This window comes from Aethina tumida, chromosome 2 (genome assembly GCF_024364675.1).
Source record: "Aethina tumida isolate Nest 87 chromosome 2, icAetTumi1.1, whole genome shotgun sequence".
NCBI lineage: Eukaryota > Metazoa > Arthropoda > Insecta > Coleoptera > Nitidulidae > Aethina > Aethina tumida.
The window spans coordinates 24580043-24606528 of NC_065436.1; the positions used below are offsets into that span (position 1 = coordinate 24580043).

The 26486-nt window shown below is 32.7% G+C and overlaps 2 protein-coding genes across 7 annotated transcripts in view; one reads left to right on the top strand and one right to left on the bottom strand.

Annotated features, from left to right (window-relative positions):
* LOC109602414 (ankyrin-3-like) overlaps positions 1-22397 on the top strand; it is a 118606-nt gene extending 96209 nt beyond the window's left edge. For all 6 annotated transcript variants that reach the window (XM_049963964.1, XM_049963965.1, XM_049963967.1 and 3 more), the window contains 4 exons: positions 11610-19934; positions 20156-20197; positions 21347-21386; positions 21448-22397. In XM_049963964.1, coding sequence (XP_049819921.1) covers positions 11610-19934; positions 20156-20197; positions 21347-21386; positions 21448-21523 — 8483 coding nt within the window. In that variant the 3' untranslated portion in view covers positions 21524-22397. The remainder of the gene's footprint in view (positions 1-11609; positions 19935-20155; positions 20198-21346; positions 21387-21447) is intronic.
* A 45-nt stretch (positions 22398-22442) lies between these two features.
* On the bottom strand, positions 22443-26322 carry LOC109596594 (lysosomal alpha-mannosidase-like). Its single transcript, XM_049962807.1, has 16 exons — positions 26245-26322; positions 26025-26127; positions 25914-25971; positions 25669-25854; positions 25401-25609; positions 25214-25347; positions 25026-25159; positions 24729-24969; positions 24482-24672; positions 24231-24424; positions 23948-24171; positions 23579-23895; positions 23243-23522; positions 23047-23185; positions 22716-22969; positions 22443-22665 (listed from the first exon to the last, which is right to left on the bottom strand). Exons 1-16 carry the CDS (start codon positions 26320-26322, stop codon positions 22462-22464), a joined length of 2946 nt encoding a protein of 981 aa, XP_049818764.1. The 3' UTR covers positions 22443-22461.
* Positions 26323-26486: the final 164 nt, after the last annotated feature.

The following is a 26486-nucleotide window of genomic DNA, read 5'->3' on the forward strand; positions in this document are numbered from 1 at the left end:
ACCCATAATAACTGAAAAGGTTGAAGAATCTGATCCTAATAAAACTGTTATTCATGAAACAATTGTGGTTAAAGATGTTGAATCACCACTAAAAATAGAAAAAACAACAAAGGAAGAAAAGTTGAAAGATCAAGAAAAAGATGACAAGACAGAGAAGAAAGGATTCCTCAGTAACTTATTTGGCAAAAAACAAGTTGAGGATGAGACCAAGGGAGAAATATCTAAAAGTATCGATGAAATAATGAAAGATTCCAGTACATTCTTAGAAACAGAAATAACTAAATACCATGATGTAAAACCTATAATTAAGGAAACTCCTTTTGAAGAAAATTTAATATCAGGAGAAAAGGTAGCTGCAGTGGAAGCAACGAAGAAAGATAAGTCTTTGGAAAGAGAAATTAAATCTAAGGAAAGCAGTCAATCACCTGTCAAAAAACGCGTTTTACCCGGGTTTTTAAGTAAAAAAGATAAAAAACCTAAAGAGGAAATTGACTCTAGTGTCACAGAAAATCTGTCTAAAGATATTGTTGTTGACATGAAAGATACATTAGGGTTTTTAGAACAAGAGGTATCAAATTACCATGATGTTAAAGAGATAATAACTGAAAAGGTCGAAGAATCTGTCCCTAAGAAAACTATTATTCATGAAACTATTGTGGTTAAAGATGTAGAATCACCACTCAAAGTAGAAAAAATGAAAAAGGAAGGAAAATCGCAAAGTCAGGAAAAAGATGATAAAACAGAGAAGAAAGGATTCTTCACCAACTTATTTGGCAAAAAACAAGTTGAAGATGATACCAAGGAAGATAAATCTGCAGTTTCTAAAAGTATAGATGAAATAATGAAGGATTCCAATTCATTTTTAGAACAAGAAGTATCAAATTATCATGACGTTAAACTCGTAATAACTGAGAAGGTTGAAGAATCTGTTCCTAAGAAAACCGTTATTCATGAAACAATTGTGGTTAAAGATGTTGAATCACCACTAAAAATAGAAAAAACAACAAAGGAAGAAAAGTTGAAAGATCAAGAAAAAGATGACAAGACAGAGAAGAGAGGATTCCTCAGTAACTTATTTGGCAAAAAACAAGTTGAGGATGGGACCAAGGGAGAAATATCTAAAAGTATCGATGAAATAATGAAAGATTCCAGTACATTCTTAGAAACAGAAATAACTAAATACCACGATGTAAAACCTATAATTAAAGAAACTCCTTTTGAAGAAAATTTGATATCAGGAGAAAAGGTAGCTGCAGTGGAAGCAACGAAGAAAGATAAATCTTTGGAAAGAGAAATTAAATCTAAGGAAAGCAGTCAATCACCTGTCAAAAAACGCGTTTTACCCGGGTTCTTAAGTAAAAAAGATAAAAAACCTAAAGAGGAAATTGACTCTAGTGTCACAGAAAATCTGTCTAAAGATATTGTTGTTGACATGAAAGATACATTAGGGTTTTTAGAACAAGAGGTATCAAATTACCATGATGTTAAACCGATAATAACTGAAAAGGTCGAAGAATCTGTCCCTAAGAAAACTATTATTCATGAAACTATTGTGGTTAAAGATGTAGAATCACCGCTCAAAGTAGAAAAAATGAAAAAGGAAGGAAAATCGCAAAGTCAAGAAAAAGATGATAAAACAGAGAAGAAAGGATTCCTCACCAACTTATTTGGCAAAAAACAAGTTGAAGATGATACCAAGGAAGATAAATCTGCAGTTTCTAAAAGTATAGATGAAATAATAAAGGATTCCAATTCATTTTTAGAACAAGAAGTATCAAATTATCATGACGTTAAACCCACAATAACTGAAAAGGTTGAAGAATCTGTTCCTAAGAAAACCGTTATTCATGAGACAATTGTGGTTAAAGATGTTGAATCACCACTAAAAATAGAAAAAACAACAAAGGAAGAAAAGTTGAAAGATCAAGAAAAAGATGACAAGACAGAGAAGAAAGGATTCCTCAGTAACTTATTTGGCAAAAAACAAGTTGAGGATGAGACCAAGGGAGAAATATCTAAAAGTATCGATGAAATAATGAAAGATTCCAGTACATTCTTAGAAACAGAAATAACTAAATACCACGATGTAAAACCTATAATTAAAGAAACTCCTTTTAAAGAAAATTTGACATCAGGAGAAAAGGTAGCTGCAGTGGAAGCAACGAAGAAAGATAAGTCATTGGAAAGAGAAATTAAATCTAAGGAAAGCAGTCAATCACCTGTCAAAAAACGTGTTTTACCCGGGTTCTTAAGTAAAAAAGATAAAAAACCTAAAGAGGAAATTGACTCTAGTGTCACAGAAAATCTTTCTAAAGATATTGTTGTTGACATGAAAGATACATTAGGGTTTTTAGAACAAGAGGTATCAAATTACCATGATGTTAAACCGATAATAACTGAAAAGGTCGAAGAATCTGTCCCTAAGAAAACTATTATTCATGAAACTATTGTGGTTAAAGATGTAGAATCACCGCTCAAAGTAGAAAAAATGAAAAAGGAAGGAAAATCGCAAAGTCAAGAAAAAGATGATAAAACAGAGAAGAAAGGATTCCTCACCAACTTATTTGGCAAAAAACAAGTTGAAGATGATACCAAGGAAGATAAATCTGCAGTTTCTAAAAGTATAGATGAAATAATAAAGGATTCCAATTCATTTTTAGAACAAGAAGTATCAAATTATCATGACGTTAAACCCACAATAACTGAAAAGGTTGAAGAATCTGTTCCTAAGAAAACCGTTATTCATGAGACAATTGTGGTTAAAGATGTTGAATCACCACTAAAAATAGAAAAAACAACAAAGGAAGAAAAGTTGAAAGATCAAGAAAAAGATGACAAGACAGAGAAGAAAGGATTCCTCAGTAACTTATTTGGCAAAAAACAAGTTGAGGATGAGACCAAGGGAGAAATATCTAAAAGTATCGATGAAATAATGAAAGATTCCAGTACATTCTTAGAAACAGAAATAACTAAATACCACGATGTAAAACCTATAATTAAAGAAACTCCTTTTAAAGAAAATTTGACATCAGGAGAAAAGGTAGCTGCAGTGGAAGCAACGAAGAAAGATAAGTCATTGGAAAGAGAAATTAAATCTAAGGAAAGCAGTCAATCACCTGTCAAAAAACGTGTTTTACCCGGGTTCTTAAGTAAAAAAGATAAAAAACCTAAAGAGGAAATTGACTCTAGTGTCACAGAAAATCTTTCTAAAGATATTGTTGTTGACATGAAAGATACATTAGGGTTTTTAGAACAAGAGGTATCAAATTACCATGATGTTAAACCGATAATAACTGAAAAGGTCGAAGAATCTGTCCCTAAGAAAACTATTATTCATGAAACTATTGTGGTTAAAGATGTAGAATCACCGCTCAAAGTAGAAAAAATGAAAAAGGAAGGAAAATCGCAAAGTCAAGAAAAAGATGATAAAACAGAGAAGAAAGGATTCCTCACCAACTTATTTGGCAAAAAACAAGTTGAAGATGATACCAAGGAAGATAAATCTGCAGTTTCTAAAAGTATAGATGAAATAATGAAGGATTCTAATTCATTTTTAGAACAAGAAGTATCAAATTATCATGACGTTAAACCCATAATAACTGAAAAGATTGAAGAATCTGTTCCTAAGAAAACCGTTATTCATGAAACAATTGTGGTTAAAGATGTTGAATCACCACTAAAAATAGAAAAAACAACAAAGGAAGAAAAGTTGAAAGATCAAGAAAAAGATGACAAGACAGAGAAGAAAGGATTCCTCAGTAACTTATTTGGCAAAAAACAAGTTGAGAATGAGACCAAGGGAGAAATATCTAAAAGTATCGATGAAATAATGAAAGATTCCAGTACATTCTTAGAAACAGAAATAACTAAATACCACGATGTAAAACCTATTATTAAAGAAACTCCTTTTGAAGAAAATTTAATATCAGGAGAAAAGGTAGCTGCAGTGGAAGCAACGAAGAAAGATAAGTCTTTGGAAAGAGAAATTAAATCTAAGGAAAGCAGTCAATCACCTGTCAAAAAACGCGTTTTACCCGGGTTCTTAAGTAAAAAAGATAAAAAACCTAAAGAGGAAATTGACTCTAGTGTCACAGAAAATCTGTCTAAAGATATTGTTGTTGACATGAAAGATACATTAGGGTTTTTAGAACAAGAGGTATCAAATTACCATGATGTTAAACCGATAATAACTGAAAAGGTCGAAGAATCTGTCCCTAAGAAAACTATTATTCATGAAACTATTGTGGTTAAAGATGTAGAATCACCGCTCAAAGTAGAAAAAATGAAAAAGGAAGGAAAATCGCAAAGTCAAGAAAAAGATGATAAAACAGAGAAGAAAGGATTCCTCACCAACTTATTTGGCAAAAAACAAGTTGAAGATGATACCAAGGAAGATAAATCTGCAGTTTCTAAAAGTATAGATGAAATAATGAAGGATTCTAATTCATTTTTAGAACAAGAAGTATCAAATTATCATGACGTTAAACCCATAATAACTGAAAAAATTGAAGAATCTGTTCCTAAGAAAACCGTTATTCATGAAACAATTGTGGTTAAAGATGTTGAATCACCACTAAAAATAGAAAAAACAACAAAGGAAGAAAAGTTGAAAGATCAAGAAAAAGATGACAAGACAGAGAAGAAAGGATTCCTCAGTAACTTATTTGGCAAAAAACAAGTTGAAGGTGACACCAAGGGAGAAATATCTAAAATTATCGATGAAATAACGAAAGATTCCAGTACATTTTTAGAAACAGAAATAACTAAACACCACGATGTAAAACCTATAATTAAAGAAACTGCTTTTGAAGAAAATTTGACATCAGGAGAAAAGGTAACTGCAGTGGAAGCAACGAAGAAAGATAAGTCTTTGGAAAGAGAAAATAAATCTAAGGAAAGCAGTCAATCACCTGTCAAAAAACGCATTTTACCCGGGTTCTTAAGTAAAAAAGATAAAAAGGAAGCTGATTCCAGTGTCACTGAAAATGTATCTCAAGATATCATTGTTGACATGAAGGATACATTAGGATTTTTAGAACAAGAGGTTTCAAATTATCATGACGTTAAACCGATAATAAGTGAAAAAGTGGAAGAATCTACCTCTAATAAATCTGTTTTACATGAAACTATCGTAATTAAAGATGTAAAGTCATCACCGGTAATATCCGCTAAGGTGGAAGAAACTGATTTTAAGGAATCTTTTATTGATAAAACTGCTCTAGTTAAAGATGATCCTCAACCAAAAACAGAAGACACGCCAGGGAAGTCAAAAAATCAAGAAAGGAGTCTAGAACAAGATATTAAAAGTGAGAAAAAGGGTTTCTTGAGTGGTTTATTTGGTAAAAAATATAGCGTTGATGAGTCAGAATATAAGCCAGTAATTTCTAAAGAAATTGTTGACACCATGCGAGATACTAGTAACTTTTTAGAACAAGAAGTTTCTAAATACCATGACGTAAAACCCTTTAGTGAGCAACTTTCTTCTGTACCCAAACTAGAGGAAGGGACTGTGTGTGCAACAATCCTGGTTAAAGATGAAACACCTTTAAAAAGGGATAAGAAGCTTAAACGAGAAAAATCAAAAAGTCTAGAACGCGACGTAAAACCAGAAAGAAAGGGCTTTCTTAGTGGTCTGTTTGGTAAAAAGCCGACTAGCGTTGACGAAAAATATCAAATGCCTGAAGAATTACTTACCACAATAAATGATACAAATAACTTTTTAGAGGGAGAAATTTCCAATTATCATGATGTTAAAATGATTAATCAAAAAGCTACTGAAATTGATTTAAAGCCTAAGACAGAAACACCAATTGTTGAAACATATAAAGAAGAGAATATTGAAAGATCTGAAACTTCTCTCTTGGAATCCACTGGTAAACGTGAAATTGGTGATCTAACATTAAAATCAGATATCATTTTGGATAAAAACACTGTGTCCCAACAAAGCGACGTAATCCCGGAAACTGTTATAATTAAAGAAGAGACCATAAAATTGATTGACAAAAAGACTAAACAAGCAAAGTCAAAAAGCTTAGAAAGAGATGTTAAATCAGATAAAGGATTTTTAAGTGGTTTACTAAGAAAGAAAACAGTTGATAGTGAGCCGAGTGAAGCAGAACCTTCAATTTCTAAAGAAACTATTGAAATAATGAATAAGACAAATGCCTTTTTAGAGACAGAAGTTTCTAATTATCATGATGTTAAAGGTATTAATATCCAAGAAATCGATACATCAGAACAAACCAAAACTCTTATTCAAAAATCCTTCATAGTTAAGGAGGAAATATCGTTGAAGAAAGATAAAAAATCTAAACAAGAAAAGTCAAAAAGTTTAGAACGAGATGTTAAAATAGAGAAGAAAAGTTTTCTTGGTGGTTTATTCAGTAAAAAAACACACGATGATGAAACAATAGACGATAAATCCCAACCTTCGAAAGATTTAATCCAATCAATGAATGACAGTAATTCAGTAAAAGAATTGAAAACACATATAGAAGCAGTACCCGTGCAGGAAATTAGCAACGAAATAAAATCAGAATCTGAAGAGATAATATGTAAACCGGTGAGGAGTATAAACATTTCGGAACTCCCTTCTCAGGAAATTTCTTTACTTAAAAAAGATACATCCAACTTTCTAGAACAAGAAATTTGTAATTATTACGATGTTAGGCCAATCACTTCAGAAATATCCCAGGAATCCAATCTGAAGGAAAGTAGTCAAGAATCTACTGAATTGCCGACAAGAAAAGTTAAAATACTCAAAAGGGAAAAGTCTAAAAGTTCAGAACGAGACGTAAAATCAGATAAAAAAGGATTTTTGACTGGAATATTTGGTAAAAAAGTTAGTGAAGATTCCGTTGAAAATAAATCAAAAATTATTTCAGAGCAACCTACCGAGGAAAATAATACTGATACAGAAAAGTCATCAACATTTTTAGAACAAGACGTAATTAAATACCATGATGTCAAACCAATTAAAACTGAAGTAACTTTAGAAACTGATAAAAAGGAAAAAATAATTCAAGAAAAAATCTTAAAAGTTAAAGAGGAAATCCCCCCAAGTAAGGAAGCACAATTTAAGCGAGAGAAGTCTAAAAGTTTAGAACGAGAAAATAAATCTGAAAAGAAAAAATTTTTGAGTGGAATTTTTAATAAAAAAAGTAGTGATGATAAATACGTGGGAGATAAGCCACAAATTTCACAAGAAACAATTGAAACAATGAAAGGGACAAATGAGTTTTTAGAACAGGAAATCTCTAAATACCATGATGTAAAGCCATTAGTTACCAGTCTTTCTAAAACTAAAGATGAAGATTCTAATATCGGAGCTGTTGGAATGGTTGATGGTTCTGTAGATGTAGAAGCTGAGAAAAACAAATTAAAAGATTCAGATAAAGACAAAACAATAGATAAAAAGAAGACCAAACGGAATTCTACAGATAATAGCGGATTTTTAGGTTCATTATTTGGTAGAAAAAATTCCGATAAAAGATCTAAAAAAGATATTAAACTTCCGACCAAACAATTCTCCGAAGAAACAAAGAACATTGATGATTCCACCTTATTTTTAAGTCAAGAAATCAATAATTATTATGATAACCGTACTCCAATCCAATCTCAAGATATTGAAAAAGAATCTCCTTTACATGAAAAGTTGAAAACAAAAGTCAAATTTGAAAACTTGGAAAATAAAGGAAGGGGAATTAAATCACCAGTAAAAAACTTGGAAAACATAATTTTGAAAGACATTTCGGAATTAGAAAGATCTGTAGAAGAACAAGTGACGACTGTTCGAAGGGAAGTATCAAAGATGTTTGATGATGATGGTAATGTATGTAAAGTTACTGTAGTTCAAACAGTTGATACACATGGTACAAGTAAAGACGACCCATATTTGCAAAGTGATTCTCATAAATTCATAACAGAATTAAAAAGTTACGAGGATGAAAAAGCAGAACAAATTACTGACCTTGACATAGACGAATATTTATTAGGTGATAACAAAGATTCTGACAAAATTACATACGAAAAATCATCTTCACGCGATGGTACAGATATAAAATATAAACTCAAGTTAATAGAAGCATCTAATACTGTAGATGAAATTATCGAGCTGGCATCGAAAAAGGCATCCGACCATCATGCAAGTTTGAAAGATGTTAAGCCTGAACATGTAGACATTGAGGAACCTTTAATATCAGATACAAATTTAGTTAATGAATTAATTGAAAGTTTCGAAGAAAAATTGACAGAAATTAACGATGTCTGTAGAACTCTTCCCGGAAAGACATTGGTTGAAACTTCATCAACAACATACAGTATTGGAAATGATAATAAATCAAATACGGAAGTTAAGAAAATGCCTGTCGTTGAAATAACTGAATTACCTCTTTCTAGAAAACAAAATATTCAATCAGAAATAACAACATTCATCGAAAATGAAATGCGGGAATCCAGCACTGAACCTCATATTGATGTCGAAAAAACAGTTGAAAAACTACCAGCAGATATCGTTGTTAAAGGTAAATCTCAGGTAAAGGAGGAACCTGAAACTATAACGAAGACAAGTAAAGGAATTTTGAACAAAATTGGTGACAAACTTTCTGGGAAACATAAGAAAGGAAAGTATGTAGTACCAACTTCTGTTCATAGTGGCAAAAGTAATGAAACCTATATTCCTTCATCCGTAGAAAATGAACAAATAGTTACCGAAGTCTCTCAAAAAGAAATTAAAGAATTTAAAGAAAAATCAGAAAAGGAAGCTAAAGGGTTCTTTGAAAAAATTGGTGTTAAAATTGGTGGTAAAGGTAAAAAACGGACGGATTCTTGTGAAAGTGAGTCATTAGAAAATGAAAATGTTGCTAAAACAGTTTCCGATAAAAAAGGAAGTAAACAATTATCTAATATAGAAGACGTGAAATTGTCTGATATCGAAAGAAATGTAAAAGAAGTTTTAAAAACAGGAACAGAAGCAACAGTTTCAAAAATTGACAAGGAGTTAGAAAGTGCAGAACAAACATCTGATAATATTCGTAAAGGAATAACTAATATTTCTAGTTCAGTAGAAAAAGAAATAGTAAATACTGAAAATATTATTAAAGATGACATAAATAAAATGGTAGATGTGGTTGAAGATTTTAAAACTACGGGTGTAAAAGAAACAAACGTATTATTAGGGCAATTAACTGAAAAGGTGCAAGATCTCAATAAAGATCTTTCAAGTGGTGAACAATTTATTAGTGAAAAGGTAGGGAGTATAACTGATCCATCTCACTCATTGGGTGACCGTAATACTAAAATAACAGTAACAGAGATCAGGGGTGTGGTACATGATGGTGCATTTGAAACTACAAGTAAAGTAATTACTGAATATAGTACCGAGGGAATGAATTCAGAATCAGTAAAAGTAGTTAAAACTAATGTTGAAACGATTTGCAAAGAACAAAAGAAAGATAAGGCGTTAGAATTTGAAGATAACATTGAGAGGCATAACATTAAGGGAACATCTGATAAATTTTTAGATAATTTTTCTGAAGTTTTGAATAACGAACAAAGTCCTTTTTCTGGAATGACCAGGGCAGTGTCTGATAATTTGGGTAAAATTAATGTAAATACAGGATCCACGAAATATATATCTGAAGCTAACATAGATTTATCGAATTTAACTTCGAATGTTGATTATTCTGAGGCTCCTTCTCAAAGAATTATAAGACAACAGGCATCTAACGCATTTCCAAATGTACTCGACTTCAGTGACAAAATAGGCAGTTTTCAAGTCTCAGTTACTGAACCTATCGAAAATACTGAGGTGAAAATTAAAAAGACTCTATTTCACTTAGAATCTGAAGATGACGATTCTGAAATAAGTAATAAACAAATTTTAAATAGGCAGGATAGTGCAAAATCAAATGTTTTGGAATCCTTAACGGAAAGCAATCTTGACAGTTTAATAAATAATTTAACTCAATCTTTAAAAGACACTACTGAGAAAAAATGTTCTGAACAAGCTTTAACATCTCAAGTTAGTGATTCACAAAAAGAAGTAGATATTATTGAACAAAAAATACGTGACTTAGATAAAGCGTTAGATTCATTAGAGCAAATAGATATTCAATTAAAACCCGATGCGCCAACCGAAGACGTAACTTTAGAAAAAAAATTACGAAGAGTAGAACGAAAATTCGAGAGAATGGCATCAGAGGCACTAGAAAAGGAATCGACGGACGCGAAACAAAAGCAACTAACAACTCCAGAAGCAGAAGCCATTCGCGAAAAGGAGTATCAAAAACTAGTTTCACAGATGAGCACTGAAGAAGTTTCCGATTTCCAGAGAGAATTTAGTCATTTGTTAGATGACACAACTTTCTCAAAAACTGAGGATGGAGAAACAAAAAGTCCGGATAGTCAAGCCGATGTTTTAGATCTTCCTCAAGGTAGTTGTTAAATGTTTGCTTCGATTATCTATCCTTTCACAAATGATCATTCACGCCTTGTAGAACATTTTTAACTGTCACAAATATTAAAAATATTAAATTAAAAATTCAATCCTATCGCATGATACCTAATATCTATTCGAATCCTCATAATATATATTTAACCTTTCCTGCAAACATATCGGGACCTATTGGTTGTGCTGGTTAGATAATTGACAAAACGTTAATTTCTCGTAGGTGAAATTGTATACATGGGCCCTGTCAAATTAAATAGAGATACTTTAGTTAACAAAGCTGGAATTGAAGTCGATGTAATTCCTATAATGAAAAGTCCTGTGGCTACCCCCAAACATCAAAGAAAGCACAAAAACAAACGCGCAAAATCAGAAATGGGATTTTATAAAGATAAAAAAATTGAAGACGATAGAGGCAGTTTGCCTGATTTGAAAGTAACCAGAAGCAGCAAGTCATTATACAGTACGATATTGCAAATGAATCCAGACACTTTCATATCTAAGAGTAACGAATCTTTGATGAGTTCTATGCACAGTAGCGAACAACTTATGTCCAGATCCTTAGATAGCGGTGCGTTAGAATCCAAAGGAGCTCTTATGAGTGCCGTAACCAATTGGTTGCAGAAATCAAGTCCATTCAGCTCTATCGATAACATCGATCGTCAAAGTATAACAACAAGTATCCCCGATACACTGGACACCGGCAGTTTGTCGCTTTATGATGATATTGATAACTCATTTTCTGAAGAAAAATCCCACTTAAAATCTGACCCGACGATACCAGATATATTGATATCGCAAAGTGATCTGATGGATGCGGAAGGATATAATTCTTCTGAAAAATTAGGTAAACTGAGGCACTAGTTGACTAGACCCGATTTGACGGGGCCCGATATGTTTGATTTTTATAATGCATGAAAAAACAGTATCTTAACATAATTGACATAGCACAAGCAAACTTTGGCTTTTTATACATTTTATTTAGTTCTCTCTATTAGAATCATTTCAGTTTCATAAAAAAGGGTAGGTAGGTAAGTTTATAGTGGAGATAGCAAACTACACAATATATGCCTGTATGTATATCCGCTTTAAAACCTAAACCGGACTTTCTTATAGTTGTTGTACGGCTAGATCCCGCTAACATTTAAACGCATCTTTTTAGAATCCAGCTGCGATCTACTAACAGAAGCAATAACCCCACTAACATCGGCGGATAATAAAAACATTCCGCAGCCTAAACCTCGATCTGCTAAGACCCCGGACACACAGCTTATACTTTCACAAACTACTACTGCTCAAGACATTACGCAAGACAAACAAATTTCTCCTGTTCGAGATGATTTGCTGGATGACACTGATCAAGCAGATAATTTCGAAACATATACAGATAAGAAAAAGTTTTGGGAAAACATATCTAACGATCAAATTAAAAAACAAACAATAGTAGAAGAAACTTCTCACGTAGAAAAAGAAATCATATCTATAAAAAGAAAATCCATTCACGAATTTGAAACTCCACCTGTACCTAAGCCACGTGCAAGTTTTCAACAGTCACAGAGTGTCTGTGAAGGAAAACAAGAAGATGGCAAATCAAGTTCCTTCGCAAATAGGGCCATATCACTTGATTCCACGACTAGCGATAGTACAGATCCAATTCATACAGAATTAACAAAGATATCTGGGAGTGACACTTCAGTTGTGGAAGAAAAGATTATGACTGAGTACCAAGCTTCATTCTTGCCACCAGCACAAATGGTTTCTAAAACTAAATCTAGAGATGACGATCTTAAAACCAGTAAAATTGATCTAGAAAAAACTGATAGTCTAGACTCTGATAGAGCTCAAAGGGGAAGCAGTCAATTAGTAGATAATGTTGGATATATATCAGACAGTGAAGATGTTGAACATTACATATCTGATTCCGAAATCGAAGATAGGGTACCACAAATTCGTGAGCGTCAAATGAGTGTATTTGCACCACCAGTCGCTCCCATGAGGAAATCAATATATGAAAGATCTGCTTCCCTTCCAACCGAAGACTTATATGAAGTTTCAGCTAGAAATATTAAATTACGCAAACAATATTATGAAGATCAGATAAAGAAAGAGATGATTGAGGAACAACTCACTAATGATATTGAAGACGATCCATCTCCTGAGAGAAAACCATTATACTTCACAACTGAACAAGTACTGCAAGAAGAAGATGAAGAACCTAAAGAAAAGGATGAACTGGATAATGAAGAAATATGTAAACGCTCCGTAAAGGATTTAAAGCATAAATTTGAGCAATCTATTGAAAATGAAGTTAAATATTCTAGAAGTATAGCTAAACCACATACAGACGATGACACATCTTTAACAGAGTCTATGCAGGAAAAACACGACTTTGAATCAATAAAAGAAGAAATAAGTGATAACGTTATGAAGGAACAGAATATTAAAGAGTTAGACTCTGAAAACGAACCTGAGAAAGAAACATATTTTGAATCCACCACCAATTTGTTAGAAGAGGATAATTTAACTGAACGCACTTCTGTAAAAAGTTTAGCTAAGACTTTCGAAAAGCAATTAGGATCTGTAATCGCAGGCCAAAAGGTTGACATCAGAACAACAGAGAAAACTTTCAAAATTTCATCTAAAAAAACTGTTGAATCGGTACCTTCGAAATTAGAAAAAGAATCTGAGGAAAGCCTTGATGACGCACCAAAAACATTGCCAAAAGAAGAACCTGTCAAAGATGATGGCACCCCAAAAACATTGCCAAAAGAAGAACCTGTCAAAGATGATGACGCACCAAAAACATTGCCAAAAGAACAACCTGTCAAAGATGATGACGCACCAAAAACATTGGCAAAAGAAGAACCTGTCAAAGATGATGTGGCACCAAAAACATTGGCAAAAGAAGAACCCGTCAAAGATGATGTCGCACCAAAAACATTGCCAAAAGAAGAACCTGATGCAATAATTCCTATTAAATCCACTTCATCACAAAAAGAAAGTGCGATTCCCTCAGAAGCGGAGTTGGACTTAACAAAGCAGGAATTACAACCGATTAAAACAGCTGAAACAAATGATGTGGAAATAGATGAGCAACATACCGACGTTTTAGAACGCAGAGATGATATTTCAGAATTTAAACAAGTCAATGATTCATTGGATATAATTGAATCCGATAAAAGCCAGGACGATCTTAATGTGACAGATGATATAGCTTCTAAACTTGATTCAATGGAAGTACATGTAGACAAAAGTGAAATTGAAGATTCTGAAAAATTAACAGAGGTAGACACAGACTTTGAAACTAAATCAGTTGATTCTTTCGTCGCTGAACAGTCGCCAAAGGGAATAACATCTGTAGATGAGGCTATTCCCGAAATTACAGTCACTTTATCAGGAAAACAACGTAGAATAAGCGAAGAGAGTGACGAATACGCTAATAAAGAAGAATTGGCGTCGACAAAATCGCCACCTATCAATCAGCCAGAGGAGCATATAGAAGAAACGGTTTGGGAAGTTTCAGTGCAATCTGAAACTCATTTTGATGAAAAAGTAACTGACATTGTTTCTAATAAGGTTGGAACTCACGAACCTATTGACAAAGTAATTGATGACGATTTAAGTACACGTGATGAATCAGAGGTTGTTTCTGAGGTCCATCAAGATCGTTCTGACTCATTATCTATCTCAGATAAAATAAAATCTGAAAGTTATAGTGACATAGAAAAAATAATTTTGGATAGTTTGCATCAACAAAAAGTGGATCCCGATGAAGCACGTAAAATAGCTAATTCATTGTTACAAGAAATTGAAGCAGAAATACAGAAAAAAGAGACAATTACTTTGGATACGAAGATAATTACACAAGAAGTGCGTAAAGAACCAGTTTCAGATTATTTACGGCAACTCGCTGAGGCTAAAGGTCTTGATGAAAGAGAAGTGGAATTAGTAGAGTCAGTTTTGGCAAGAAGACAACGAGAATTAGCTAAATTGGCACGAGGCGATACACAGGCATCAAGTATGGAAATAACCGATGAAGATTTGAGATACAGCGGAACAGAAATGGATTACTCACATACATTAGAGCAACAAATAGATCAATTAGAAGCTGAAAAAGTTGACATGAAAATGGAATATGAAACGGATGACCAAGTCAGACATTTTCAAGAAACAATTAAACAGGTTGATAAGATTAATGAAGACCACATAGAAGAAAATTACTCTTTCAAAGATTCAGAAATATATGACGACACAAAAGTAATAAGTCAAAAGGTCGCATCATCTGTTGTATCTGCTGAAAGTGTAAGAGGTGATAAATGTACAATTAAATCTAAAGATATTATTTTCGAAGAAGATGAAACTATATCTGAGTCTGCTATTGAAGAAACTGAAAAAGTAAACATCGAGGCCAAAGGAGAAGTTATAAATCTAGTTCACGAAAAAACAGATGATAAAGAAACAGATATAAAAGAAATAAGTGAAGCATCTGTCGAAAAGCATAAAGATTCAAAAAGTATATCAGAGAGAACTATAAAAGAAAGTGAAATTTCACACCAAGAAATTACTAAAAGAGATGTTCAATCAGTAGAAGGAACAAGTCAAATTACGACTCATACTGGAGAAACTAGCACTACAATAAAAACAAGTAATATTGAACAAAATATAGACACAAAGCACGATTTCCTACATGATGTAAAATCTGATAAAGAGAGTAGTATTATTGAAGAACACAGCGTTGAAGTTAAAATTCAACCCGATGGTTCAGAGACTACTGTTATTAAAGAAAATCAAAAAGAATTGTTAACACAAAAATCAAACACAATAGTATTTGATCATCAAGAAACAAAATCAATTGTAAGTACAGTTGTAGATGATCTTACAGAGAGTGACGTGAAAAAACTTATGGGTCATGACAAAATGGATCAACCAGAAGTTTGTCAAACAATCACGCATGTTACAATTAAGAGAACTTCTAGCAGTGATTCTAAATCCAGTATAGAGTCAGCAAAGTCTCCAGAAGATCAATTATCCAACCAAATAAGTCATAAAAGTGATCCTGAAGAGAGCAGAATAGTCGAAAAAGAAAACATCATTCTTCGAAAAGCCAAGTCTGATGCCGAATCTAGTAGTAGCAGTTCACAACTAAAAGGAGAACGAAAATCTGGATATGAGTTTGAGACGTATTCGAGCTCTGGAGAAAGTCATTATCAGAGTTTTGAAATTGACAGTGGTAAAAGTAGACCATGTTCATCTGATATTGAGGGGTTAATTGCGGCTGGATCTTCTGAGTACGAAAGCGCTTTAACATCTCAAATATTATCAGGTAAATCACACATTACATCTACCGAATACCAAACTGCTGTAAGTAGCTTAAGCTCAAAAGAAAGCATGAAGAGTCTTGACAGCGAAAGCTCAGGTAATCTAGCGAGTATAGAAGTTTCAGAAATATCGGAGACCCTTATTCCCTCCACTAGTGACATGGATGGCGACATACTCGATGTTGCTGAACAACAATTGTTAGAAGATGACAAGCCTATTTCTGATTGGACAATATCATCTCGGCCAATTAGACAAAGTACAGAAGTAAGCGACTCTGAGTTATTGTCATATCCCGGAGAATCTATGGAGATTTGTGATGACGATGACTTGGAGTCAAAGCAGAATATCGACGTTCAGTCAAAAATGAAACGTTCTTATGAAATGACATTCCAGCCAGAACCAAAACTTTTACTTCCAGAATCACCACATACTGACAGTGTAGATCAGGACGAAAAATTAGGTACTAGTCTAGATGAAGGCAGTGTTCTTAGTATGAGCATGTCAAGCGCCTCTAGCGTAGCCGTTAAAACTGTTGTTGAGCTATCTAAGGCAGAAGAAACTGATATGACTGTATCAGGTGCTTCGGAGCAGTTGAGTATTGATGAAATAGATAATATTCTTCGAAGCAGTCATGAGAATATTTCTGTATTAAATAAATCTGTTGACATGTCCACTTCAACACCGGCAATTTCTAGTGATTCTGGTATAGAATCGGTTACATTAACAACATCAAAAATAGATGAAGATGGTATCCAAAGTGCGAGCACCCAAGTAACTTCTCAAACCCACTCACCAGTTGAGGAAGTCAGTATAGTTAAAGAAGAACCAAAAAAGAAGGGTCATAGAAGACAAGAAAGTAATTTTGTGGCATCTATGATTAACATTACTTCTATGCCGAAATCAGATTTGGCAAAAACCACAGATGCTGAAATTAAAGATAATGAAAAATGTGCATCAAAACTAAGTATTAAAGAAGGTAAAAGTGATGAAAAGAAGGACATAGATGAAAGTGAAAAAGATGAATGTGAATTTAAAGATTCAAGAATATTAGATGCCGAGTCTGATTTTGATGCAGATACCTTAGATTTATCTAGACCTCAATCACAATTCAGTAAATCTGATTCAGAACGTCCAACTTCTACAGTTATGTCGGATGATAGACCTGAATCTGAACTAGCAGACCTTTTTGTTAAGTCATCAGACGCAACTGAAGTGTCTGATCCTATTGAGAGGCCTATATCTCCGGAACCATGTGACGAGACAAAAGATGATACTCCTGAATTTAGTTCGGAAGCACAAGCTAGCGTAGGTGAACTTGAACAAGAATACTCATCAGCAATCGCAAGATCACATGAAATATACTCCGATACGAAACGCCATTCAAAGGAATTAACCGATCTTTATATAATGAAGCAACCGTTAGAGAAGCGTGATTCTCATGGAAAGTCAAGTAGTACATCCAGCGAAAAATCTAGTTTTGATGAGGCCGAAGCGGAAGCAGCTTTCAGTATGGTCGCACATATTTCACCAGCTCATAAAATTAAGCAAATTTGTCCAATTTTAGAGGATGAAGATGCCGAAAAGCACGAATTAGAGACACGTGAACGTATACAAAAAGAATACGATTTACGTCGATCACAGATGAAAGATCAAAGTCCAGGATTTATTCCAGATATTAAAGTAACGCAACATATGACACCATTAGTTGATAGAAACTTCAGATATCCCGATTTAGAACTAGAAGCAAAAGAACGTGAGTTAGAAACGCAAATGTCAACCCCACAAACACCTGCTTCAAACTCAAGCAAAAGTTCTGAAGAAACCGATCAGGGTCGGGAGTATATCTTAGAGAGTACAGTTTCCGCTATTCCTGAAGAGCAACAAGACGACAAAGCTGTATCTGAATCAAAAAGTGAAATAGGTACTGTGATTGAAACAACCTTAAAAGAAGAAGATTCTGACAAAGAGACTGATTCCCCTAATAGTGATTCTTTTGAAATGTTAGAAAAACCTGATGTTCTCGATGACTTTGTTGTTATTGAAGAAGTTGCCAAAGAAGCACATGAATTTGATTCCGAGGGAAAGAGTGTAAAAATTCATCAAACGAAAAAAGTAAAGTCGAAGCATGATCATGAAGTTGAAGAATATCTAGTCAAATCTGCTCCAACTCCATTGACACGAATGACTGATATTAAATATTATCCTGATGGATCATCAAGTGATGAATTAGGATTTGAGTTTGAAGATAGTCCACCTCAAGATGTAAAAGGTACTACTACTACAACAAGATCTTCTAAAGATTATGTACATGAATATGATAGAGAACTAGAAGCAAATAAGAAATGGATAGAACAACAATTTCAGGGAGATCAAGCGGCTATGATTGCCGCAGGTTACGGTTATGAGATGGAGTTTGAACGAGGACCTTTAGAAGATATTAAAGAAGAAGATATAACAGATTTTGAAGGATCAAGTAGAATTGGTAGTTTGGGTTCTCAAAAAGAGTCTGGCGGTAGTTTAGGAAGCGTTAAAGATTCTTATTCAAGTACCCCTGAATACGATGTCTTAGCTGGTAGAAAATATTTTACAAGATCAGGTGAACATGATGACATATCAATGTCGAGTTTACAGGAATTTGAAAATCTGGAACAGGCAATGTCATTAGAAATGAGAAGATATCATAATTCACAAGATTCTTCAAGTAACGGAAGTTTCAAAAATCGTTATCATAAAGGCCAAGGCGATGACATTTCTGTCAGCTCGTTGAAGGAATTCGAAGGATTAGAAAAAGCTTGCATAGCTGCTCACAAAATAGAAATTAAGGTAAAGGAGGAAGAAGAATTGTTAGCGCAAATCGATGAGGGTCCAGAAAGTATAACATCTGAATCTGAAAGTTGCGAAACGATATCTGGCACTCAGAAACATGCGACCGACTCTGACGAAGAGGATTATGAGAAACGTATGTTTGAAATCGACGAAATAATCCGACAAGCCCAAACTAACGTAGAACGATTTATTGATCTCAAAGAGATTGAAAAAACCGAATCCCTTGGAAGAGGCGATTCTATTGAAGAAGTTTCAAAAGTCCCCGATTTAGATTTAGATGCTCCTTTAGTGAAATCGACAATAAAAGTACAGTGGAAAGAAAATGATGATGTAATGGTAACGTCGACGGATTCTCTGGATCTTAAACCATCAAGTTTGCATGGTAGCACGGATAGTTTAGACCAAAAAACTGGAATGGATTTAATGACTGCAAGTACTGATTCAATAGAAGTACAAGCAGTCAAGTCAAAACAAGATAACATAATGACAGATAGTATTGAAATAAAAAATGAAGAAAAAAGTGGAATCATTTCTAGCGATTCTTTAGAATTAGGGGCAATAGCAACAAATAACGTACTGTTAACAGATTCGATCGAAGAAGATTATTCAAAATTATGTCCCCAAGATATTAGCATATCCAGTACTAGCAAGGATTGCTCAGCTAGGGATGAATTCAATCAAGATAGGGGTGATCTATTAGACCACAGTATAACAAGCTCAACTGCAACCCACGCCACTTATCAGTATGAAACTGACTCAGTATTATCAGGCAGTTTTACTAGTGGTGGATCAAATACGATGGTATCATCTACGGAAACTGTAGATCCAATGCACACTAGAGAATTTGTTGATGTTGCCGCCGCTGTTAAAAAAGTGTGGTTTGATGAGGATACTATGGGAAGCCGATTTACAGATTACGTAGAAGATAATTTGAAGCCGTATGTCACGGAAGTTATTGAACCATCCGAGGATGATTCTTATTCTCATACGATACATAGACGTGTAGAATTGCCTCCAGAAATACGTAAAGTAACATTCACAGGATCTGATGCTCAAGAAAGATTAAAACAGTTTATAGATGACTTTGGCGAAGGTGAGGATGTTCAAGAGACAACTGAAGTAGATGAAGCTGGTAATGTTCACGTTAAACGTGTGGTCCAAAAGAGATACATAGTAAAAACTGACGACTCAGACAAAACAAAACCAACTCAAGAATTGACAGATTCTAAACTAGGAATTGTTACTAAAACACTAACCGATTCTCAGGGAAGCTTAACTACATTTACCCAACAATTTGATATATCAAAAACCCAAAGCTCTTCATCATCAAGAAATGTATCAGGTTTGTGTTTATTATTAACAGACAAAAATATTTCCCATTAAACATTTTTTTAAATGAATTTTAGTTCCATGTTATTTTAATTTTGGTAGGTACGTTGTTGGGTTAGGTTTTTTTCTTTTGATTTTGCATGAAACACATATGCATGCTTTTGGTAAGTACTTTGTACAAAAATTTTTTTTTAATTACTTACAGTGTAGTAAAACATTATTACTGTGTTTTAGGTGAAGAAGCCGCTGCCTCTCAACCTTCAGCAACAGATAAAGGTAAATAAAGTATGATTATAATATTTAACATTGTGGTGTAGGTTTTTATATTTGTTTTAATCAAAGTTGTTCACAAAGTGTGTACGAAATATAGTGGCATAAATGAGTAGAAGACTTTTTAGATTAATAATGTCATTGATTGCACTCATGGGAATAACATACAATTATTCAAATATTCATTTATTATTATAATTTCACAACAAAAGCTCAACTAAGTATTTTTTCTAATAAGCATTTTATTTTAATTTTACGTAATTGTTATAAAATATTCTATTCATTTACATAAATAATATTAATTCAATAGTGCAATTATATTCTTTACTGTAGCCCCCATCTCCCATAGAAGACAACTACGTTACGAAATAAGTGTAGATGATCAAACTGAAGTGGACCCTAGAGAACATGATTGGCGTTTTAGTTTACCCCAACATGGTAGATAGGCTACTTGCTGTTATATGTTTCATTTTTTTAATTTTTTGTATATAATATAACTACTTTTTAAATTTTTTTCAAAAGAATATTGCTTGTTAATTCGTTTATTCGTATAAATATACTTACTAGTGATTTGCATTAACTTTAAAATATTTTCGTCATTTTAAAATTTTCTATTTTGCACAGACTGCGAAGCATAAATAAATATTTATGATTTTGTTTCAAATTTTATTTATAACCATATTAAAAAGAATCAAGTCATTCGTAAAATTTATTCTATTTTTATCATTAAATTGAATGGAAATTTAAATATTATTTATGCTGACCAGTTGACAGATTTTTAAAAATAATTTTTCATATATTTGTATCCTTACTGTACACTGATATATTAAAATTTTATTCCCTTCATGGAGTATTTATGAATATTGTATTTGCACTTTTTGAGCCAGATAAATGAAGGAACAACTCATAAATGCATCATGAATTTTGTACATATTGTGTATATGACGTAGGTACACCTTGCTAATGTTAATGTGTCCTGGGGTTAATGTTTATTACTGTTGTGATTTCCTTATACTCGTAAGTGCTGCATTTTGTACAACAATGGTAGCTTATCTTTTTCAGATTTTGGATATTACTACCAGTGCACTTTTAGTTGTTTAGCATGTAACTATATTCATAATTGTTATTTCTTCACTAATCATTTATGTATTTCAGCTGAATCCGAGGAGAGGCAAGGTGGATCCCAGGAACATAGGTAGTATTTAAAAATTTTGCCTTTTTATATGGCCCTATTTACAAAAATTAATTTGTTACAGGGTGGCTGATCAACATCAACTGTCCGAAGAAATGAAAGCGTTGCTTAAAGAACTTGAAAAGGAAAGTAAGCAATAAATAATGTTAAAATAGTTATTAAATCAATTTTGAAATGTACCAAAAATTACGACTGTATTTACTAACCATGACAAAAATTTAAACTTAGCTTATTACTATTCTACTAATGTTTGCTACGCTTGTATATGTTGTAACATAGCTCAAAAAATTTATTGACTATTCGGGCTTAAGATCAACAGTACTAGAAACAAATCAAGACCACAGCAAGCAAATAATCTTCCTGCCTCAAAAAATAAACAAACTGTTGCCATTTTAAATAACATGTTTTTGACTCACTAAAGTATACACTATGTACATGTAGGTAATAAATAAATGTTATTTTAAATATTGCATAATTTTGGTTGTATTTATACAAATACTGCTATGTAATATTTTTATTAGGATATGGAAGGCTTTTTTCAACCAATAAGTTGATAGCTATATTTTCTTTTTAGACTAGTATTGTACTTACTAGGTATAAGAGGATTGACTTATGAAATGTAAGTAACAGTAACTTGCAATATAAATGTATGAGTGTAATTTGTTTTGTTAAAGTCCGTTATTTTTATATAATGCTTTATTGTAAGTTAATGTTACCATGAAATATTTGTATAAAATGAAGAAAGCAGGTTATGATTATATAAATCTTATTAGTGTTTATTATATAGCTTATGGTTAAATATGTTTTCTTAAACGAATTTCAATTATAATGGGTTTAGTGGTTTATCCCATTAAAAGAAACATTTGAGAAAACGTATGTTGCTGTTTAATATTTATTTATTAATGTGAAAACATTATATATGTATATATATATAGGCTATATATGTACGTATGTATTTCTATACGAATATTTATCCTGTGTATCAAAATACAAATAAAGCTTTCAATAAACAAATTAGCTTCATTTAAAAAACATCCCAAAATATACGAAAACAAAAAAGAAATGATATTTACTTTATTTAATTAAATTCAACTTTCACAATAAATGTTCTTATTTGCATTGGTGTTAAATTCACTCTGAAATCTTCTGCATCACGCTTGAGGGATGAAGCATCTTTAATTGAAAACTGAGGCCAAATCAATTTAGATTCCTTCGTCAATGGAATAACACCATTCAATAAGGTTTCTTGCACTGATATAATTTTAAACGAACTAAATAAATTCTGAAAATAAACATTTAGCAATTAGTTGGTAACTGTAAAATAATAAATACCTGTAAATCGATGGAGACATCTTTTGAAAGTTCATCATCTTCTCCCTTCTCAAATAAATGTTCCAATCTTATTATGTAAGTGTCATCACTGTCATTCCATTTTGCCAAAGTAAGAAGGTGTACATTTGGTGGTAATTCTTCATTTAAAAGGGATAAGCTTTTAACTGGGATTGCTGACGTGGTAATAAAAGTCCATGGAAGGAGGTGTTTCCTTTGTGCTAATTTCCTCTGTGTAACAACAGCATTGACTGCTTCTAAAAATACATTTAAATGTATAATTAATCTTAACACCATTTATACAATAATGAGTTATTTATTAATTATTTCTTACCATCCTGAGTGACCAACGATGTGTCCTTAGTTCTTCCAATGGTTACATAATGACTACCACGAACATACACGCCTTTATTGTATTCATATTCATACAGAACACCTACGTCACCTTCTTCCCTAAGTGTACCACGGTGTACCTAAACAAAAACATTATATTAACAGGGAAATGGAAATTGTAATATTAAAATACTTACCATAAGTTCTAATTGTCCACTTTCTAAACTACTACCACCTTCGCCCCTGTCTGTAATTATTGCAAATTCAAGTCCTTGCTTTTCATCCTTCATGACAATTCTTGAGGAAACAGGATAATAATTCTGGGTAACTGGCTCTTGGTCTGTATTAATTTCAAATGTCGGCCTACTGTTTCTCACCCTCTTTACAATTTCTCTACTATTTGAGTCAGTGTACCATACGTCTCCTGTATCTAAATTAGTTGTAAACCTTGATATTACATCTTTGCCAACTTTATCTCTAAAATTAACTAATTTTATTTAATCAAAAATTCAAAATTGCAATAGAAATCTTACTCAATGTCAATTGGACCAATAGTCCAATCAAACTCTATATGATCTTCATTCTCATAAATTCTAATTACTTGGGTAACCCAACTGTTAAATGTCTGACGTACTTCGATAATATTTGAGTGTTCAACAACGTTAACATTAATATTGTCTGTAATTTTTTGTGCATCTCTGACTGTACCATCTGGACGGAACATCCAAGTTCCCGAGTAGTCGTAGTCACTGTGGTAGTACATAAATTCCTGAGATAAATCTATCTCAATTGAGTTTACGGCTATTTGCTTAAGGAATCCTGTATCTACGTCAATTTTTACATAGTTATTCTAAAAAATATTGCTTAGGTTCTGATTTGTAAAAAACAGTTTGTGTAATTACTTTGAAACCAATTTTTTCAGAAACTGTCAAATCCTTTACAGTCTTTGTATGTGGCTCAGCAGATACATCGTTAGTTTTCTTAATATTATAAACATTGAAACCAAGCGCCGGAATATTTTCTGCTGAAAATATTAAAATGTGAGTGTTTAAAGGAACTCCAAGATTTTCAGCGACGAATCCATAATCTCTGGTGAGTTTACTTAATAAAGTTGGCAACTCATTGCCTAAAAATTAAAAGTATATGTATAATATAAATATTGACTGAGATTATTTCCAAAACTACCTTCGGAATCCGTTACAATCCAAGTTCCATCGTCAATTGGTATTTGAATGTGTTGCCTAATCTTTTCAGCGAGTGGGTTGTAAACGATTATATTAAATTCATTAATCTTAGTATCGGGACAAATACTTATGTTTGCCAATGGGCAATATTTCAATTCCAAATTATCAGTCAAAGGATCTAATCCGACAATTTTTCTAAAATGAACATAACTCACAGATTATTATTGTTGTACACATATTATTAATTTTTACGTGATGGCTTTGCTACTACTCTGAATGGACGCTTGAATTCCCTGAGCAATATTTGCGTGATAGGCCTTTTGAACATGTTCAGGTTCCGTTCCAGTAATTGCATCATGATGTTGCATCACTGCAATTGCACTTTCGAGTTTGAAGTTTTCATCTCGTGACTGATTAGCAAAAACTGCTAATTGTTTTGAAACCTGTAATGCAATAATCAGATAAATTAATATCAGACTAATTGGGGTCTAAAAGATACCTGCAATAAATTATTTCCAATTCTTTCGTATCTTTTAGATGTTGGACGTGAGGTATAATATCCGTTCCAGTACGAGGGCAATCCGCTTGTGCCCAGAGGGAAAAAGTCGTCCGTATTTACATTCAGTTCTTCCCCATTATTAGTTACGTACTCATTTACAGCCTTTGCATAGCATGATGGAGTTGAATGGATTAATTTAATTTGTTTGCCGTTGTATGTTTGGGGATATGTCTCAAAACCTCTAAAATACATTATAAAGATATTTCTTGAATAATCTACAATTTATAAATCACTAACTGAATTATTTTATCCATTAAATTAAAATTGGAATATGCATTTTTGTATTTCATATCGTCTCCCATTGTAACAAGAATATTATTCGAAAGATATCCATCTGCCTGAGTCCTAATATATTCAGCGAAAGCTTTTACCTTAAAATTTCAAAATCACAATTAAAAATTCTTCTACAGAAATACGTTATTTACCCTTTCTTCAATATTATTGAGAGTTGGATCATCAAGGTCATTCAATTTATCATTACAAAAATCATCGTAACAAAAACCGGGAGGATAATTATAAGCTCTGTAAATCGCTGATGTGAAAATATTTGAATCGTTTCCTAAAATTAATGCGGATCTTAGAAGTTCCTCTTCTAAGTTTTTATATTTTTACCTATATTTTTAGGGCTGCTGGTCCAAATAAAATCGGTTGTTTTTGATTTCCTTCTATTTTCATCATCCCGAAAATCGTAACGCGAAAACAACATACTGTCCATGCCCATTTGACTATAAATTTGAGCTTGGGTGCTGCTGTGACCGTAGGTGTCTATTTGCCAACCCACTCTGGACCTGGCACACTCACCAATTTCTTCTTCAAGAAATCTGTAGAAGTATTTAGTATTACATTTGTTATAATACCTTTAATGCTATAAAAAGAGTACCTGTGTCCTAGGGTTAGCTGATCGATAATAGATTGATAGTGAGTAATTCCTTCATCATTGCTACACCAACCTCCATTAACGATTTCTAATCTTCCAGAATTTATTAATGATTTTACTTTGTCCTTTACTTCATCTTCTTGAAGTAACCACCATTTATGGAAGTAGTATTGCTCAGTTTGACTGAACCTTAAAATTAAATTATACATTAAATATTGAAATTGAAAAAAGGAATAAAATTTTATTACCTCCAGTTTGAGTTTATTAGTAAAGCTGAGACTACCGAAGAAATTATATAGTCGACTTCTGCAAAATATTATTTTATTAAATTATTAAGTACACCGTGGTATGTGGCTTACCGTCCCAATACGAATGGTCTTGTGGATGTAACCAACCTACATCGTTATGAGAGTGGGCAATTAGATGCACGTTAAGTTTTTCGGGATCCGTAGCGTGACAGGACTGAGAAAAAAGAAATAATATTAAAAAAATATGTTCTTATTTTAAAAGACGTACTAAAATGGTAATAACTTTAATAAATTACTATTAGTTACAAATGAGTCAGTAAAAGTTTCTTACCTCGTAACCACATGCATCATTTAATGGTTTTCCAAAAACACCTATCGTAAAGGCGCTAAATATCAATAATATTATCATCTAAAAATAATTTATTTATAAATTGATTTAATATGTTTGTCACAATAAAATATTAATAAACAGTAACCATATAATTAAGGACATATTAATTACCTTAGCACTATTAGCTGTTCGTCAGTACAACTAATGAATTTCAATTGAGAAAATACAATTTATCAACCAGT